The sequence below is a fragment of the Columba livia genome, chromosome 1 (assembly GCF_036013475.1).
Source record: "Columba livia isolate bColLiv1 breed racing homer chromosome 1, bColLiv1.pat.W.v2, whole genome shotgun sequence".
In the NCBI taxonomy this organism is placed as follows: Eukaryota; Metazoa; Chordata; class Aves; order Columbiformes; family Columbidae; genus Columba; species Columba livia.
Window position 1 is genome coordinate 102,108,597 of NC_088602.1, and position 14,516 is coordinate 102,123,112.

The 14,516-nt window shown below is 35.7% G+C and overlaps 1 protein-coding gene across 21 annotated transcripts in view; it reads left to right on the top strand.

The window, feature by feature from the left end:
- Positions 1–14,516, top strand: part of DMD (dystrophin) — a 1,272,535-nt gene that overhangs the window by 383,317 nt on the left and 874,702 nt on the right. For all 21 annotated transcript variants that reach the window (XM_065049958.1, XM_065049956.1, XM_065049960.1 and 18 more), the window contains 4 exons: positions 1,423–1,515; positions 2,483–2,560; positions 5,545–5,637; positions 11,844–12,016. In XM_065049958.1, the coding sequence (XP_064906030.1) occupies positions 1,423–1,515; positions 2,483–2,560; positions 5,545–5,637; positions 11,844–12,016 (437 nt within the window). The remainder of the gene's footprint in view (positions 1–1,422; positions 1,516–2,482; positions 2,561–5,544; positions 5,638–11,843; positions 12,017–14,516) is intronic.

The following is a 14,516-nucleotide window of genomic DNA, read 5'->3' on the forward strand; positions in this document are numbered from 1 at the left end:
AAAGGAGCTCTTCGCCCAGAAGAGCAGTGAGAGAGAAAGGAGGGGGGAAAGAATAATGCCAGAATAGCCAATAGCACTAAGGTTTGTGCTGTACACATAAATATTTATTGATCAAGAAAAAATGAGTCTAGCACTATAAACTGTCCTTAATTCTGTCCTCTGTTTAAGAAACCTGAAGGAATTTGTATTTTCTGACAAAATACATTTTTCATGAAATTCCCAGCTAGCTCTAATGAGTAGCAAAACAACACGGCTGACAGGAAAGCAAATGCTTTCTCTGTAATATGGATTCCCAATTCTACCTAGCTCTGTGGTAAAAATGGAGGATATGCAATGTAGGTTAGCATGGTGTCAATTCTAGCAAATTAAAATACAGATGCTTCATCTCAAATCAACCAAAGGATGTGTGAGACTTCACAAATCACAAATAATGTGGACATGTGAATCTACTTGACACTGCACAAAATAATCACTGTTGTAGTTTTCAATAGCTCTCATACATACAAAAATATGTCAAAACTCAAAGCTGCACACAAAAGTTGCACAGTGACTAAATTATACAAAATTATATATCTATATAGTTAAAATTTAATACATTAGTAAAACCTTCAGATCAGAAACTTGACTTGAATTTTAGAGAGAGTAAATGGTCCTTTACCATTGTCACATGGGAGAAAATCTAAATGATTTCTTTCCACCTTTTGCAAATACTGTGTACAAAATATGAATTGTGTTTTAGCCACTTATGGTAATAAGACTCTGATTCTGTACAGTTTCAAGTATGTCCTGTTAACATAGATATCTTTCTAAGATCCTCACTGGAATAAACCTAAATCTTATTTCTGTGTAATTCCAAATTTGTTTCTGCCATGTGAAAGAGCACCTGTTAGGCACTTAAACTTGATATATTTTTCTGTGCTTGGATTTTTTTTTTCACTTGGGAAATTATTTTTCCTATTTTTTCTTGTGAATTGCACCTTAATTGCCAATTCCAGTTTGTTTTCTAGCTTCGTTGGTATTTAGTTCTGACTTAATTGTTTGAATTAATGTTGTTTGTACAAATGATGAATTATTTGATTCGCAGCAGTTTCTCACAAATTATATCAATAGTAATTTTCAGAGGGAATAAAAGATGTACTTGAAATAAGGTAGGCACTGGTGTCCCTTATGCAACAGAACCCTGTTAAAAATGGATCTATGAGAACCCCATGAGTCTAGCTGTAAGATATTTTTCTCTACTTTGCATCATACATTTCATATTTATTATTAAATTAGATAGCACAGTGTATTTACATAGGTGGAATACACCACTTTGCAAGACAGTGGATTTTACAGCTTTCTGGTCTTATTTTGGCAATTTGATCCTTTTTTTTTTTTTTTTTTTGGGTATTTAAACTAACTAAAGCCATTGTTGCATTTCAGTTTGGAAGACGCTACGTTGAAGATCTTTTTAATGATTTTCGAGATGGACGAAGACTTCTGGAGCTCCTGGAATGTCTTACAGGCCAAAAACTTGTATGTTTATATTAACATGTTACCTGTATATTGAAATCTTGATGCTGTGGTAGTTGTAGTAGATGTTGTTAATTAATTTTTAACACTGGTGACAGACTGTCAAAATGGTATTTTTTAGGGATCTGAATATTTTTAAGTTTCATTTGAAACCGAGGAAACAATGAAACTGAGAACTAAGCATACATTTGAAATGAAAATGTTCAGCTTTGTTGTATGCACTTATTAAGGAAGTGTAGCAAAGAGGACTGAGTGTTCATCTTAGATATTTAGATTTTGGCTGGAATTCAAAAATTATTTATCGCTAGATGTTTGTACCAAATACAAGAAAGAGAATTTTATGTGCAGAATTAGAATATTTTGCTAGTAAACGTCATACTTACAGTCAGTGTATTGGAGTTGTACATATCTGAAAATAGAGAAGAGCTTGCTGTTATTAACCTGGAAATTCTGAAGTGACGCATCACACATATTTTTGAATATCCTTTCTTGTGTTCCTACTTGGACTTTGTAAGCTCGGGATCTTTCTTTCAAACTTCTCCATAAAAGACTAATGAAGGAGATTGGGAATTTGAGAATCAAAATCCAGAGGGGAATATATTTATAAATAAAAATAAAACAAAGTGATGCTTATCTGTTTGGTTGTCATAACAATGTTCCTAAATTGTGCCGTATGGAAGAAGACTAATCATAATAAAAACAATCAGGAATGATCTGATTTTCTATGCATTTCAATTATTCATTCACTGAAAAAATGTCAAGATACCAAATTACTCTCCAACTGGTGATCCAGTTTGTTTCACATTCATCTTTATTTCATGTTCGGAAGCTGCATATGCACAGTGTATGTTAATATTCCCATTGTTGTTGTCATAAACATGAAATAGAGTGTAATAAAAGATGGGGCTTACATATAGTGTATTCTAGTTTCTGATTTTAGGCAGTCAGTTTTGTTTTGTTTTCTTTGTAGGCAAAAGAAAAAGGCTCCACAAGAGTTCATGCTCTGAACAATGTCAACAAAGCACTGCAGATTTTGCAGAGAAATAATGTAAGTAATCAGCTGGAGAGGGTCAAAACATCCTATACATAGCATACTCAATGCTTTGTAAGTGTTGGATCAAACTCTGGCCTATAGCATATGATTACTGGAGCAAGGCAGTTTCATTAATGTGACTTGGATACTTTATCATTCAGTACCACGATGGAATGTATTTGAAAGAGTTTAAAATCCACTGCCAGCAAATGTTTGAATAATATATCTGTAACAGATGCTATCTGGAGAGTGATCAACATGCACAATTTTATGGTAATGCATGATGTTTAAAATACATTTTAAAAGGTCAGCAAGAAGAAGTCATCCATAGCTGGTTAGAAGGTGCTACCTATCAAAATACCTACTCACAAGCTCTGATGATTATGAAGTCTGAAAAACTGAGGCTTTTCCTACAAGAAACCTTTTTGGTAAAATTTCATTGATGTTGGTTCCTTATGATTCAGAACATTAAGGAAATGAATCATATCAAAACCGCTTTTCATTCTACTTTGTCAGGATTGACTTTTCAAGCCGGTATCCTATGCATCATTTTTGAGTAAATATTCTTCTATTATCTTCCTTATGCAAGCATTCTAATGGACCCATAACTTTAGCAGACATTTTCAGTGGCCAACTAATTATATCATACCTCCTCCTCCAGAATAAATTCAAACAAAGTACAACATGCGCTTAAACATAACAGTAAGAAGTGATGGAACAGTGATAATGTATTCTGTGCTGCTTAGTATATTGGATTTCTTGATAGCCGCAGTAGGTCACTAAACATCCTTGAGTTCAGCTGCTGAATAAAGTCATCGATTTTATAAATCTAAGGTAATGCTTATCCATCTGAAGATTTGTGCATAAATGAAAGTGACCTTATAAGACTGGCATAAAGACATCCAGTTTGATTTAAAAAAAAAAAAAAACGGAATTTCATGTAAATAAATAGAAGGCAAAGCTTCTAATTCTTTAAAATCTTCAATATTTGACATGATTGAAAAAAATCAGCAGTACTTTATTTCAAAGTATAAAACAAGGTTTTCATTGCATACATGGAATATGGTTACAGATTTCAATAGTACTTTTAAAAGTATTTATTCATTAAATATCAGCTAAATCCATTAATGTACTGTTCATTCAGTTTCCTGAACACAACAATAGTCCTTTTCAAATATGGAAAGAAAACAGAGAGTATTCCAATTGAATAATATAAAAGAAAAAATGTTCTTTTAGAAAGTGAAGTGGTCATCCAGTGGCCATTTATATTAATGTAATGAAAACCTTAGAAGTTATACACAATATAAAAAATTAATATAGTGTTAGTGTGTATATGCACTGTATCAAATTAGTATAAAACAAGAAGATTGGCCTCTGAAATAGTTTCCTCAACCTTCAAAATCACCTCAAGTGCAATTTCTATGAGTCTTCAGGAATGCAAAGTCAATGATTCTGAATCTATTTAAAGCCCAGGACTGATCTAGATTTTTCTGCTGGTATGTGCCATCCTTGCTCTGAGGTTCTGCAGTCATCTGGGTAGTAGCAGACTGAAAAATGCTGCTGCTTCCAGTCAATCAATTTTAAAGATTTCCTTTTTTTCTCATGGAAAGGTGATGGTGTTGGGGTGAGGGCTTGCCCCAATATAGCCTCAGGCAGTGTTGAGACAAACTGGGAAGTGTTCCTCTGTTTCAGGAAAATAGAGGTAGGCTCAGGTGTATTCAGGCTTTGATTTCCACAAACAGATGGAGGATTTGGGCTGTAGGACATGTAGGTGGTACCCTAATAAGCTTTGTAGTGGGTAACTTGCTACATGGACCCCACTTAAAATTTAGGCCATGAAGTCCAAATTCCACTTGGGAAACATTCCAAAACACTGCTGATTAGAAAAAAATGCCAGTCTCACATACTTTTATTACAAAAATGACGATTTTTTAAAGAAAATAGTTCTTAGAGAGTCTTGCAGTTCTTGACAAAATATCTACTTTGTATGCAATTAATAAAAATGACCTATACATAGATGCATTGAAACGAAAGAAAAAAAAAAAAAAAGAGGGTTGTTATGAGTGTGTAAAACCTTTAGTGAGTTATGAGTGTGTAAAACCTTCAGAAGTGCAGTAGAGTAATTTGTGAAGGAATGGGGTACTTTACTGTATGAAGATCAATTCTGACCATGAAAAACTGCATCTGTGAAGCAGTGAGGATGCAAATTTTAGAGTCATAGTTTCCATCCAAAAGTACAGGTCTTAGCTTGTATTGTCTTGCACTCACATCCCTGAATTTGACTTTCTTATTAAAATAGTGTCAAAAGTGGAGGGAGAGTGAAGGATCATTTCATACATGGAGGAAAGAATATTACAGGGTGATAAATGCTGATGCATTATAAAGTTGCAAATGCATAATAATGAAAAACTATGTTACTGGAGAAACTAATGTGGAAAAGGCTTGCTTAGATCACAATCATTGATTTCTCTGTACTCTAGAACACATCCTGCCTTGTCTTATACAGTGTAGAATTTCATTAAGGCAAAATAGCTTTTATAAGTTCTCTTTTAATCTAAATATGTAGAATAATATTTTGGGTTTGTAGGATCTTACAGTGTCTAGATGTGTGTGTAGCTTTCAGCAAAGTGTGCTGTGTAAGGAGCATGATACAGGAGTTTTTCTGTGTCACCTGTCAGCTTTGTGATTTGTAATTATTGAGGCTTTTTGATTTTTTGAGTTATTATTAGCTATCACTTTTAATTGTATATTTTCACAATATGCTATAACTGGAATAATTGGAACTCTACATCACTGCTTCCTTTTTGCCAGCTCATTAATTGTGCCAACATGAGTTGAGTGTTTACTAAACAACAGAAACCAAATGAGATATTTGTGCTAACCCATTCCTCCCACTCCCTCACCACAAAGAAAGTTGTAACACCAAATATATGAAAATAACACCAATCACTCATGCTTGCTATTAATCTTGTACAAATATTTTTTTGTTTCTTTACTAGGTTGATTTGGTAAATATTGGGAGCTCAGACATTGTGGATGGAAATCATAAGCTGACTCTTGGTTTGATCTGGAATATAATCCTCCACTGGCAGGTGAGTGGTGCTGCTGCTTACTTTCCATGAAGTACCTTTATTCCATTGATCTTTTTCTCCATTATTATCCAGCTACAACCTTCACAGTAAATATAGACATTGCAAACGATGTCCTAAATCAGCAAGTTTCATGGCAGTCTGTTTACATATTACCTAGAATATTTAGAATATTAAGAATCTTGAGAAGATAAAAAAGGTTTTAGAGCATTAGCGGTATCTCTTTTGGCTCTGTTTTCGCAGTCAGATGTTTCAAGACAATATATAATACAGTTATTGTAAGAAAAATAACTAGACAAAGCCAATGTGGATATATAGCTTTCATAGCCAGTTTTTAGTATCTTAGAGAGAGTGACTTATATTTTCATGAAGTAATCACACTTGTTGCTATTCACTGCTGACCCAGCCTGCCAAGAATTATTTTTAGGGTGCTGAAAAGCTGCTACTCTGACAATCTATTGAAGCAGATGTGGCTCATTGGGCTTCTTTTCTCTTTAGAGAAAAAGAGGGGATTGTGACATAGATCTAGTAAAAATCAACATGGTGGATAAGGACACTTAAGTAATCAAATTTTGAGACAGCAGTAGAATAAAAATTCAAAACTCAAACTAGCATCTAGATGCTCTGAGTCTTCGTGTTTATATGATTCTGGTCTAAGAGTCTGTCCAATTTTTTGGCTCGGTTCCCTAAGCAATAATCTGCAATTGTAGTTTTTTGTAGCATTAGAAGAAAAGATGGTGGGAAGCAGAGCCTGAGAGACTTTATATTAAAAACTAAACACTCCTATATAAAAAATCACATGTGCATCATTCATTGAAGTAGGGACCATTTTTCTTCTAATATTACTAGTTCAATTGTATAACTTTGTTTTAAATTATTTGTTAAGAGCAGATAGGATATGATACCTAGCTGTGCAAGTTTTACCGATAATCCTTGAAACACTGTATTTTACTTTACTTGAATTATGGACTGAGATGACTATTCAAGTACATATTTTGATTTGTTCATATTTTATCCTGAGGCAAAGAGTTAAAGATGTGCTTTAGTATTAGCTGCGTACTTATAGATTTTTCTTTTACATTTTCCTACCATTCCTCTTAAAGCATACTTGCACACATGTAGAAGACACACATGTTCCCTGGTATAGTCTTCTGAGGTTTTTGACATTAGACATGTGCTCTTAGATCACCACTTGCTTGCAGTACACACGTGATTCATTTCAAGCTTCATCTTGAGCCTGGTGGTAACTGTGGCGGTTCTGATGGTACTTGTGACTTCAGCTGAACTACCCATGTATGAAAACTCCAGGGATGATATTTTACAAAGCAGTGGTTAAAGGTGTGTCACTTTCTTGGTATAGCCGTAGTGATTCAGTCTGTGTTTACTCTATACTTAGAGTTCTATGTTTCAGTTCATTCTATTCATGGATTACTGAAAGGAAGTGACCTGCATGTTCTTGACTTCTCTTTTTATTCAAAATTTTGTAACTAAATTTCCAATTTGGGTAGAGTTCACCTAGATGAAGTTTATCTGCCTGCATGTAAAAACAAACAAACAAACCAACCAACCGAAAAAACAAAAGAGAAACACCATGAGTTGTGTGGACACTTACTCTTTTTCAGATGAACAGACAAGAAGCTTTTTCCAATTTCACATTCTACAGCCAGGACCAGGTTAGGACAGATCTGTAATTATACATGACAACAAAACCATCTTTTGCAAAAATGTCAGTCTCTTTGCACAAAATGTGAAGAAAAAAAAAAACAAAGGACATGGTAGAAGAACTATGCATGAAAGCAATAATGAGACAGTACCAGTCCGAATGGATGTCAGCAGTCCCATTGTGGAGAGGCAGCGGTAGAGGCATTGCAGCAGACAAGACTCTACTAATTCTTGCCACTCTAATTTCTGTTCAGTAGAAATCTTGTGTCCTTCTGTATCCCCTGTGGCGATTGTGTCCTTTCTTATCTAACCTGTTTTTCAGATTATTATTAAAAGTTTCACTGTTATTGAACCATCATTCTAAGTTGAGCACCTGCTGCCAAAGCTCTTTATGGTACTGAATCCATCAGAGTTTTTACTCCCTTGAAGCTGCTGCCCTCTTTCTCACAATTCTGTGATCCCAGCCTTACTGCAGCATTAACATTTAAACAAAAACAAAACCAAACTGTTATTTTTTAACTGTTACATTTGACAAAGACTATTAAGAATGGAAAATCATTCTATATTGCAGTGTGCATATTGATTTATTTTTAAGGGCAAACTTATTTTCATGTAGAGCATGGAAAAAAAAAAACACAAAAAAACAACCTAGCAAAAATGTTTAGTAAGAGTCACAACCAAAACCTCAACTTTCTTCAGAAAAAAAGGCAAAATAATAGGCATATACATAAGGCAAATATTTCAGAGAGGTGTATTTCAACAGTCAGTGAGCCTTGTTTGTAGACCTGTTAAATCAGGTCTGTTGTGTGCTTGTTGCAGAACTGGTATTTTAATTGGAATTACCATTTAATTTCCTTTTGAATTACAATGGTGGAAATGCAATATTAACAGTTCTGTCAATCCACCTCAAATCAATGAGCAAATAAGATCCTTCACTTTGATAGGTGTCTTGAACATCTATGAAAATGTTCTTAGAAGAGTTTTTTAAATGTGATTTGAAAGTCTTCAATGGATTCTAGCTATAAAATAGTAATCTGTGCAGTCAGAATACCTGAAATATTGCAAGTAAAAATTGCAAATGTCATTCTGTCAGGGAGCTGTAATGTCCCTATTTGATTGAGTAGATTTAAAACAACTTGCTTTGAGAATATCTCTCTTAGATTCTCTCCTTCCCTCCCTCTCTTCTAGGGGCTGGCATCCTGAAGCCAAGTGCCAGTTTTACAAAATGTTATGTGCCTGAGTGTTGGTTTTAGGTGGAACAGATGTAGTGCAAGCCTGAGGTCGTGCTGTGTTGCTGGCCACCTTACACGCACACAGCTACACACACCATGTCCGGGCCGTGGTCCTGCAGCAGGGAGATCAGAGGTCCCCTGCCACTGTGGGCCAGGCCTTGGCACGCTATTCTGCTTTTGGCCGCTTCTCAGGGTGGTGACAAGAACAGCAGTGCTTCCATTCCATTCACTGCTTTCCATTTTACAGTTTGACATGTTGGAAGTCATCTTGGTGACATCTGTGTTGCCTTTTTCCCTGCTACTGTTCAAAATAGTGTATTTTCTTTTTGCCGTAAAATAGGTCCATTCCCCAGGAAAAGCAAATATTTCTGTTCTCCGAAGTCGGAGTTTCCTATACCTTAGAGCTTTGTTTCCTGCAGGTTTTACTGCATTAGAAATTAGAGGTAACAAAGAAATGAGTATCAGAGGTCACCTCATCATTTGACAGCAAGGGTCAGAGCCTACCAGACACTTCAAAATGGCTGTAGCTTTTGAACCTGGGATGCTGAGGGACCTTATACATCCAAAAGCTCTTCAGGCTGATGCGAGAACATCACTACATACTACAGTTCCTGAACAGTACATCTTTACTGAGAAGCCTTCATAAAGCTTCCTTCTAAATTCAGTGTCAGCCAGCACTTATCTGCTGAGACACTGATTTTGCTCCAGGGCCCAGCCAACCTGTGGGCAGCGTGGTGCTGCACCTGCCATGATGTACTACGGCATGCCATGGTGTGGCACGGTGCTGTGTGGTGGGACCGAGATGATAGGTAGGAGTGGTGGCAGCACCCCTCAGGGCACTCAGGATGACAAGGTGGCTCCAGTTGTTGAAGTGGAGTTTTTCAACATTTCTCACTGAATGGGAAATGAATTCAGCCTTCAGTATAAGATCAGACACCTTTTACTTTGTTATTTGAAATGCTTGCCATTCCTTAGGAGACAACAAAAAAACCCATACATGTAAGTCTTCACTGTCGCAGAGAAATGTAGGAAAATGATAGTAAATCTTTATCCATTGTCAGTGTATTAAACTCAGCGAGATGAGTTTGAAGCTATTTTATATTCATTTACTCAAAAATAGAAATAAATGCTGAGTTTTTTTCTTTGTCTCTTTAAATCAAAAGGAAAACTATCACCTGGATTCTTCAGAATTAATTTGCTTTCTGGCAACCCACTGTTTTATTGTTTTTGCCTAGTTTCCTCTGTTTCCTTTCTGTTGTGTTAATGTCAGCTCACACACTTGATTTTTTCTATATGTTATGAACTTTTATATTTCTAAATCTTGTGTTTCTGCATTCATTCATTTATCCTTCTATAAGAGGGTGTGTTGTATTTCTCAAATATGGCTGTTTTCTTGTAATATAAATCTGAATTTGTAAATACAAGCACTTGATAAAAATCCAAAATGAGCAATGAAACCCTGGCTTGGCCAGTTCTCCATTACTGCAATGTCAATATTTTCCAGTCTTTCATATTGTTTAAGTTTGATGGAATAGATGATAATCTCAAAAATTTTTCTTCATTTTTTAGCACCTGAGTTCATGAACAACAAAATTTTCTATTTGTTATTAGTTAAGGGGTTTTGCATGGAAATATAGGAGGCAAAACTCTTAGCTTCTTGCTGAATTATGTAAATTTATTTTGACAGCTCTCAAATATGAAGACACTGAAAATATTAATTAGGAACTCAAAACATCCACTCAGAAATGTTAAGCAAAACTAAATAGTTTATTTTGTAATTTTATTAAAATCTTTACTTTCTATATCCTGGTGTAGAAATGGAGGCAACTCTAAAATATTGCTATTTTTATCTGACAGAATTTTATATTAATTTTCATTGGTGAAAATTATATGTTAGACTAAAGTCAAGAATGAATCCCATGAAATTTAGAGAGGATCAGTTTCTCCTCCCATTTCAGAAACTAGTAACCTATAAATTTAATTTTATACCTAAGTCTCAAAAAGAAAATTGAAGACACTGATACTCTTTGGGTGGTGTGCATCTGAGATGTAAAAATATGACATCCTTTTAGTAATTCATATCTTCATTTATTCAAATTATTGAATTAATTACTGTAAAACTAGCAAGCCGCTTACCAGAATGAACAATAAAGTGGTATGGTTTGGGGTTTTTTTTAGAGTATCATAGTAATTAATTTTGTTGTTGATTATTCTTTGAGATTACAGCTCCTACATGTTATCTTAAGGTTTTTAGAATTTCAAAGTGCTCCACCCTTTATAATAAAGTAGCTTCTGCGCTGAATGTTGTTCTGCAACTGGTAGTGGATGCAGAGCAATTCAAGTGGAGAATTATAATGAAATTATGTATTCCATAAGCAAGTAAGCAACAATAAGCAACTTTATATTGAAATTATATCTCAGTGAGTATTTTTAAAAGGCTGCTAATTTTTACAACATATATGGATAGAACAATGAAAAGGAATTACTTTACAGGAAAAGAAATTATAGACTTTCTAATAGAAGTTTTGAGTGTCCTTTCACTAGTAAAGAAGTTCCTAAGAAATATATAATCAGTTCCATTATGTCAAACTTCAGGCTAATATTTTTAGAAGCCCTCAGAATTAATGACTTTTTGTAAAATGATAACTGCAGGTCAATGAGCTTTCTCAAATGAAAGAGGAATATTAGCTATTCATTAGAAGAAAAACACACAATACTCCTTTAATGCATGCAGTGAACTTCACTTTTCATCCAAGTGCATCTATGCAAATGTAGTTTGCACGTTTAAGTAAAAAAACATGACTGTGCACTGAACACATTTCTTTTGCCTTGGTACTTATTTCAAGTCTGTCAAAGAGAGAAGAATTCTTTTCATCCTTTTATTAACTTCTTCTGTCATATATCATACTAACTAAGGATATATTTCCAGAGAAAAGAAAACCACATGAAAAAATACTTATTTTGAATGATCTCTTTTCCTTTAAGTGAAGAAAAAAAAAAATGTGCGTCTCTGTTCATGCATGGAACGTATCACGTGGCACAGGAATGAATGTACTGAATGCATCAGCAATGGTGACGAACAGGTCAATATCGGTTGTCTTTAAGTATTCAGAATTGATTGCTATCATTATACTGTGACACCAAGTATGTTCTGTAATTACTTAGAAGATTTTTCTTGAATGCTTAAATCTAGGCAGTGGATGTTTTGGGGCTAAAACCAAACCAACCAAACAAAAAAACAAAAACCCCACCCACAAACCCAAAACTTTTAATGAATAAGTTCAGTCGTCAATGAAATTGTGTCTCTTATTGCAGGTTAAAGATGTAATGAAAAACATCATGGCTGGACTGCAGCAGACAAACAGTGAAAAGATTCTGCTGAGCTGGGTCCGCCAATCGACTCGTAATTACCCGCAAGTCAATGTTATCAATTTCACCAGTAGCTGGTCTGATGGATTGGCTTTCAATGCACTCCTCCACAGTCACAGGTAGGAAAACTAACTTTTCATTATTTCAGTGAGCTATAACAGGGTTTGAGAATGCTATATCTATTATGTGGGGATTTTAGCTCCTTCCTGTGTGGGTTTTTGAGCATTCTTTTAAATGGCTGCCTGTTCCCTTTGACCTGGGTGCTATGTTTGGTGTTGGACTGTATCCTCTTGTGGAGGGAGAGGTACTGAGCTTTCCACAGCACGGCTGAATGTGCTCAGTTCAGATCCTTTTCTGAAATTTCAGTGTATATTACCTAGTAAATAGTCTCAATGAGTATGGGCTTGGAAGCTTTTGAGAAGAGCAAGGAATAAATCCAGAGATAAGCCTCTGAGGATTTCCTAGAGAGAAAGAGATTTTCTGGTGGGGACATAGAGAAGGAAAATGTAGTGTTTGTTGAAAGCCTTTGTCAGTTGCTGGATTGCAAGTATGGATTTGCATTGAAAGGGCACAGCTGGAGAAAGCAGCCTTTGCTTTCAAAACCTTTCATGTTGTTTCTTCAGCTGATCTGAGGGAAGCTGATTTGATCAGAAATTGTCTTGTTCTAGTCTATGCTGTTGTTGTGGCTTATCTCTAGCTGGCAACAAGGACTATGAAGCGGCTTGCTTACTACCCTTCTGAGTGGGATGAAGGAGAGAGCTGAAAGGTGGGAAAGGAAAAAAATAAACCACCTTGTGAGTTAAGGACAGTTTAAAAGGATGGCAAAGGAAGACAAAAAATATAAAAATAATACTAATACTAATACTAATAATTACAATATGCAAAACAGGTGATGCACAATGCAATTGCTCACCACCTTCAACACTGATAGCACATTGGTTCCTGAGCAGCAGTATTTGCCCCCTGGCCAACTCCAGTTTATATACTGAGCATGATGTCATATGGTGTGGAGTACCCCTTTGGCCAGCTTGGGTCAGCTGTCCTGCCTTTGCTCCCTCCTTCCCTGCAGCCTTCTGGCTGAAAAGTCCTTGACTTGTTATAAACATTGCTTAGCAACAACCAAAACATCAGTGTGTTATCAACATTCTTCTCACACTCAATCCAAAATACAGCACTATGCCAGCTACTAGAAAGAAAATTAACTCTATCCCAGCCAAAACCCAGGACAGCTGTATAAAACTCTACTTCAAAGTTCTCTGTTGGTTCTGTGTACTCACCATAAGGAAGACATGCAAGCCTATCTTAAAGGCCTAGTTCTTGCCACTACTGGTTTTAAAGCAGTACTTATTTTTTGAGTTTTTGAACAGGTAAATGGGAATGTTCTATTAAGTAAGAGACAACAGGGATTTACAAGCTACAAGTCAGGCCATTTCTTTTCAGTTGCATTAAAGGCTTAAAATAAAATAAAGCAAAATACTTGTAAAAGCATCATTTTAGACAATATATGCCTTCCAACTTAATCTGTGAAGAGCTGCAGATATTTATTTCCAAATTTTTCACAGGTTTATTTAGTTTTCCAAATGAAACTGTCTGATTAAATCTACTGCTGCTGTAGTCCAATGTCCAACACAGAGAGCCATTTACAGTGGCTATGCCTTGCACTATCTCAGGCAGAGCAGGCATCTCTTGCTGTGGGGCTGTTTTTTCACCCTGCATATACCTGGGAGCCTTGAGTAGATCTGACTGAACTAAGATCCAGGAACTTTCAATTACAAGTGTTGTTTGTAATGCTAGGAGTGAGGCATTATCTTCAGAAAGAATTTATTGTGCTCTAAAATGTCTTGGTGTATGTCTTTCATCTGCATTCAGTATTTATAACATTAACAACTGGCTTTCCCACCATCCTGCTGTTACTCAACTGTTGATTGATGTTGGTGGGTTTATACAGGTATTAGGAGAACTGCATTTGGGGAGATAAATAAGAAAAGAATTATAGTGATTATGTCACTAGCTTTCAATTACTACTTTGTTCATTGATCATTCACTAAAATGTGGTTTGTTGGGTTTCTTCAGACACCCTCTTAACTTACTCTGTTATTTCCTCTGATGATCATTTCTCATTTTAATTATCTCTGTGTCCTGATTTTTGCTGGGATAGGCTTTATTTTCTTCCTAGTAGCTGGTGTAGTGCTGTGTTTTGGGTTTAGAATGAGAGTAATGTTGATAATACACTGATATTTTAGTTGTTTCCAAGTAGTAGCTAAAGATTTTTCAGCTTCTCATGCTGTGGCAGGTGCACAAGAAGTTGAGGGTGTGCACAGCCAAGAGAGCTGATCAAAAGGGATATTCCGTGCCTTATGGTATCATGCTCAGCATATAAAGCTAGGGGAAGAAGAAGGAAGGGAGAATGATCAGAGTGATGGTGTTTGTCTTCCCAAGTAGCCATTACTTGTGATGAGGCCTGGCTTTCCTAGAGATGGCTGAATACCTGCCTACCGAGGGGAAGCAGTGAATTCATCCCTTGTTTTGCTTTGATTGTGTGCATGGCTTTTACTTTACTTATTAAAGTGTCTTTATCTCAACCCAAGAGTTTTCTCACCTTTACTGTTATGATTCTCT